This window comes from Lotus japonicus, chromosome 1 (genome assembly GCF_012489685.1).
Source record: "Lotus japonicus ecotype B-129 chromosome 1, LjGifu_v1.2".
Taxonomy (NCBI): Eukaryota; Viridiplantae; Streptophyta; class Magnoliopsida; order Fabales; family Fabaceae; genus Lotus; species Lotus japonicus.
In genome coordinates, this window is record NC_080041.1 from 19,612,391 (window position 1) to 19,618,606 (window position 6,216).

At 32.5% G+C, this 6,216-nt stretch overlaps 1 protein-coding gene across 1 annotated transcript; it reads right to left on the minus strand.

Annotated features, from left to right (window-relative positions):
* Nucleotides 1-4,854: 4,854 nt before the first annotated feature.
* Nucleotides 4,855-5,509, minus strand: LOC130731692 (gibberellin-regulated protein 12-like). Its single transcript, XM_057583952.1, has 3 exons — nt 5,404-5,509; nt 5,257-5,287; nt 4,855-5,143 (listed from the first exon to the last, which is right to left on the minus strand). The coding sequence occupies exons 1-3, from the start codon at nt 5,467-5,469 to the stop codon at nt 4,962-4,964; spliced, it is 279 nt and encodes a 92-aa protein (XP_057439935.1). The 5' UTR covers nt 5,470-5,509; the 3' UTR covers nt 4,855-4,961.
* Between the last annotated feature and the right edge of the window lie 707 nt (nt 5,510-6,216).

Below are 6,216 nucleotides of genomic sequence, written 5' to 3' on the forward strand. Positions count from 1 at the left end.
CATTTTTTTTTTCATCACATTTTATATCATATCCGAATTCGAAGTCGGATGAGAGATTAATTTAGTAACGTTTCTAATAACTAATATTTGTCTATAAAAAAAAGATCACACATTTTTTAGTGCTATGATTGGTTAGGAAAGAAGGATGTAGTAGATCTCATGAAAATCGTCTTATGTTATCTCATATTAAAATACTAGTTTTTCTCCCGTATAACAATGTCTTGTGTTCGACAAACAATCATGTTTTTTTATCCATTCGTTCTTCGCATGTATTAAATAATGGTTAAGTAGGTGAAATTATGAAAGTGCTTATGAGAAGAGAAATATACACAAAAACTTCAATATGAGAAAAGATAGGAAAATTTTCCGGTGATGGATCTAAATCCATGAAAGAAAGTGAGAGGGAAGAAGGTGGAAGGAAAGAAAGAAAAAAGAAGAAAAGTGAGAATTTGTTAAGTTGTTTGGTTGGAGAAAAAAGTTTGAAATGTTTTCTTAATTAAGTAGAAAATGGAAGGAAAGAAAGATATTTTTACAAATGATTTCAATGTCCTCATTAAGAAAATAAGAAGAAAAAAAAACTTTATTTATAGAAGGGATTTCTTTTATACTATTATCATTATTCTTTTTTTTTACACCGGTAAAGTTAAAGATCACTGCCTGAAAGAAAAAGAAAATAGACTAAAAATGGAGACCCTGACATAAAAGCGGAATCAAGATGGAAGGAGGAAATTTCTAACTCCGTTAAGGAGCTGCATCTCTAGACGCCTAATGAGTCAAAGTTTTTGCGCGCAAATTAAGTTCTCGAGAAATATGAGAGAATGTGACAATTCAATCTCTATCCAACATAGAGCGAATACTGATAATTAACTCCCTCCACTAGTAGCTGCGAACGTCTATATTATCAGTATGAACACCCATTGCTTCCGTACAATCAGACATGAAAGCAACATCATGATGCCCAACCAAGCATGTCTAAGACCAAACTCCACAATCACTAACTCTGCTAGAAGCGAATCCCCAACACTAAAACAACTTGAGAAACCAGAAATTCATTTCTCATCTGGATCGCAAAGGCCCCTCCTCCATCTATCATGTTCGCACGTGGAAGTCAGCTCTCACCCACCGTGAGGCGCGCCCTAGCTTAGTTTGTGACAAGACTCGTAGTAGAAGGCGAAGATGGTAATGGACTGAAAATGCCATCGTAGTAGAAGGCGAAAATACATGGTACACTACAACAAATCGAGAACATGTACATATATCTCAATCTCAAAATAATTCACATTGAGAAACAATTGAAAAGCAAACAAGATGTGGATTTGAAAATTATCAATCTGAACTTGATGATCGTGTTGTTGTAGTGAAAATAATTTGAACATTAGCGCCACCCTTGGCTCACACTAACAAGATAATACTAGTGTCTGATGATTATGATCAGTGCTAATAATTATGATTTAGTGCCTATCATGTCAATAGGTGTATTGCATCGACTTAGAGTCGGTTGAACCGCCACATAACGTTGCGTCGATGCTAAGTCTGATGCTAAAATGTTAGCTTCAAGTCGTTTAACGTTGGTCTTAATACATATAAATATCTAAATATAAATTTATATGATTCATTTTTTTTAACATGGAAAAGATAAATTGCATCATTCATGGACTTATTCATGGATCTCTCCAACCCAACTCACATGTCCTATAACTCTTACCACTTGAGCTATCATTCGGGACTTATATAATTCATTTTAGTAAATAATTTATTAATTGTATAATACAGCATTTGTTAGTACTACTCCCTCCGTCCCCATTTATAAGTCATTTTTTCTTAATTCTCTTGGATTAAGAAAAGTGGTTGCTAGTAATAAATTGGTAAAAAGTTTTATCAACTTTCCTAGATTGTCCATTAATTTCTCTCTCCAAAATTAATTTTATTTAAAATGATTTTATCTCTTTACTATTAAATATGAGGGTAATTGTGGAAAAATGTATTGAATGTTTCATTGGTATTATAAAGTGACTTATAATTTGGGACAAAAAAAATTCTAAAAAAGTGACTTATAAATGGGGACGGAGGGAGTAGTATTTTTATCAGTGATGTAAGGACGGTTTAAAAGAAAACAGTGATGTAAGGACTTCTCTTACCAAAATTGATTGTAAATTGACCCCCTAAAAAAGGGTTTTTGGAGATTTTTGAAGTCAACTCAACCCTTACTTGGCTTGAGGGTAAAAAAACGTACTGGGTCTGGCATGAAGCGTGGGAATCCGAATCTACTGTTATGTTTGGTTGGGTGGAAGGAAAGAGGGAAGGAAAGAAAACACGGAAACTGATGAATGAATTTAGACTAAGACTAGTTTAAATTCATTCATCGATTTTTGTGTTTTCTTTCCTTCCCTTTTCCTTCCACCCAATCAAACAAAGTCTACGAGGTTCCACACTTACTTTGATAGTATAACTTTTTGTAAGATTAAGATTTTAATTGGAAGGAGTGCCTAAAATGGTCCTATACAGATGTTTGAGTCTGGAAACACACGTGCATCCATTCTCGAAATTCTTGCCTTTTAACATTGGAATTTGAGATGCCAAATCACAACCAACAAAAACACTTATTACTGTATTACGAATAAGTTTAAGGCTATTTTTTTTTTCTTTTGTACGAAAGGTTATGGCTATGCAAGCACTATGTTTCATTTTTAATTTTATGTACTCTCATTATTCCTTATTATAAAAATCAAATTGAAGGTATAACTTGATATTTTATATAAGAATTAACTTAAATTTTGGGTAAATTAATTATTTTTTAATAAAAATATTCTTATTTGATTGAGTTCTCTCTCTATCTACTTATAAAAGTATTATTAATGGTGCAAATTACCAAAAATAGGTTGAGTAATTTTGAAAAGTTGATATAAATTGTAAATAAATTTAATACTACTAATTAGTGATGTATCAAAAAAATTAAAGTTGTGAGGGCAATATATACATATAAATTCGTAAAAAAAAAATTAACATATACTATTAGAAGTTATGGAATTTTTTACTAAAGAAGACACAAGTGAAATCATTTTTTACCAAAGGGGTCATCAAAAACCATACTTTTACTACGTAAGTGAGGACATTTAACAATGTGTGACACAAGTGATGACATTTTTTACCAAAGAAACCATAAAAAACCACATACTTTTACTACTCAATTTTTTTTTCGAATGATTTTTTCCAAAGTCAAGTGAGGGCACTTGCCCTCATACACTTAAACATGTATATGTCCCTGCTACTAACTACATTAACAATATTTTTTAATAAGCGTGAAATGATAGTTTGATTCTTATAAAAAGAAACAGTGAAGTAAATAAAGTAGATGTATTATGAGTGTGCATTATAAGACGAAATACTAGGGGCGGAGGGAGGGATATTATTTCCGTCATTAATATCTTTAATATTTGACACCTTAACATTTTGACAGTTGTATTAAGGAATAGTGCTAATGTTCTTATTTTATTAAAATTACTACTTAACTTACTAATATACTATCATTTATCTCTTTTATTAATTATGACTCTTCATTTTTTCTATCGCCATTAAATTAATGCTCTATTGATGCATTGTGTATGTGTCGTCGTTCTTATTTAGTTTATCTCGACCCTTTGTCAGGCCGCTTGAGTCAAAATGTTTGGCTCCTTCTATAAAATTCAGATAAACTTGGGCAGAAAAAAAAAGTTCAGAGAAACTCAAAAAAAACCATATCCAAATACCCAGAAAACCCTCCTCCTTCTTCCTCCTCCATCTTTTCATTATCACCGAACTCAAATGCTTTAAAGCTCATACATTTCCTCCTTCAACCCTTAAAAAACCAACTCAAATGCACCCAGACCCATCAAAACCCTTCCAAACTACCATTCACTCAAAGCTCCTCCCACAAAACCCAAATGCAACCAAAGGCCAGATTGTCCACACTGCGACACCACCAGATCGAGAGCTAGACGGATCGAGAAGCAGGACGAAGGGATCGAGCAAAACCCAGCTCGAGAGAGAAACCCAAAAGGAGAGAAAGGATGATGGGATCGAGAGGGACAGAGCATGGAGGGTTTGCGTTACACATCTGTTTTTGGGGTATGAATCGAGGCGGTTTTCCATTTTTCTCTTCTTTGATTTTTTGGGTTTGGGTGAAGCTCAATGGCGGTGAAACAAGATGGTAGCTTTAGTGAGAAAAGTGGTGACTTTCTAGTGGAGGAGAAGAAGATGGATGGGGTGAAGAAGAAAAAAGTTACGGCTGATAAGAGTTGGGGCTATGGTATTAAGGAGGCGGGGTGAGTTGAAGAAGAAGAGAGAGGTTTATGGTTTCTAAATTTCCTCGGTTTGAGGCTATGAATTTCGTTTTTCTAGTGGTGAGGATTTTGAAATTTAGAGCTATGGAGGGGGAATTCTTGTTTTTTGGGTTTATGATTTTGGGGATTTTCTTTTTCTTTTTCTTATCTTATTTTTCTTATTTTAATTTAATGATGTAGCCTTTCTGTGGTAAAAATAGCAATTCCACATCATTAAGGACGTCTACATAAGCTAACACCGTTAGCAATTTGACGACAAACTAATGGAAGAACCCAATAGTCACGTCCAGATATTTGGTGTACCAAAATAGCTCGTTTTAAACAAAGTGGATCAAAATTGCATAAGGGATATAGATCAGGGGCGAAAAATGCAAAAGCCTTTTTAAAATTTTTATTCCTTTATTTTATAATTTTAAATTAAGCATGACTACCATATTTTGTTGGATGTTAGATAACCAATCAAAATCAAACAAAACATTTATTTAAGCCAATCAAGAGAATATCAATTCCATAAATTTTAAGAGATTTTCAAATAAGTGAAATAATAACTTCAATAGTGATATAAAATTTATTAATATAAGTAGCATAGAAATTCATCATACATGCATGACCGATAATATATATATATAAACACAAGAGAACTTATGGGCACTTGGGTCCTCCTTTTTTGGTTTTCCAATCGTTGTAGCATGGACATTCTTCCTTGTGGCCATAGGTTCCTGATGGGACACATAAACATTTATTACAACACAAGTTACAATAAGTCAAACAAGCCTTCCTGTATTGAGTAGCAGAGCAACGATAGTCACATGCTCCCGGACATTCTGAAAACGCATATTTGAGAGTAGTGAGCGAAATAGTAAATTAAATTAATTTGTGTTAAATACTTTTATCTAGTTGAAAAATAATTTTAAAATTAAAAATCTTGAATTAGTACGTTCAGGACGAAGTGATCCTTCACCACCCGCCTGGAAAGGAATAAAGTCATATGTTAGTATGATGTCAACGGAAAGTAAATAAAAATGTATATGTGCATAGTGTAACATTTGATTGTGAAAGTGTAGGTTAAGGGAAATTCACTTACACTAACAAGTTGAATGGCATAAGTCATGGCAAGCATGAGAAGAAATCCACAAACAATTTTAGCCATTATGTTTTAGCTGATCTTTTGCTCTTTCTACCTTGTATACAATATCTCACCTTTAAGGTCTACTATTTATATAGATGCAAGTAACAGCAGAAGTTAAGGATATTATTAATGTGGGTTTTTGGTACATTAATTGGAAACTAAAAAGTCAAACAATTTTGAATTTTTTTTAGCACTTAGTACATTAAAACCTGCAAAAATCATGCCTCTTAATGAGTAATTTTTAATTGAAAACAGTAGTTAGCCATTGTTGTATATTTACTAACAATTAATGATGGGCCAACATTGTTACAACATAAATAAAATCTGTTACTTCATCTATACCTATATATTTATCACTATTTTGAGATTATTTTTGTTCTAAGTTATCTGTCACTTTATTATTTCAAGATAACATTGATTACATTAATGAGATTTGTTAGCACATTAATTAAAAACCAAAAAGTCAAATAATTTTAGCATTTAGAACATTAAAACCTCCGAAAATCACACCTCTTGTAATCAATGAGATTTGTTAGCACATTAATTAAAAACCAAAAAGTCAAATAATTTTAGCATTTAGTACATTAAAACCTCCGAAAATCACGCCTCTTAATGAGAAACTCTTAATTGAAAATTTTTGTTAGTCATTAATGTATATTTACTAACAATTAATCAATGACCTCATTGTTACGACATAAATAAAATTTGTTACTCCGTCTATACCAATTAGGGGTGGAAATAAGTTAGGTGGCCCTACAGGGGCTTGTG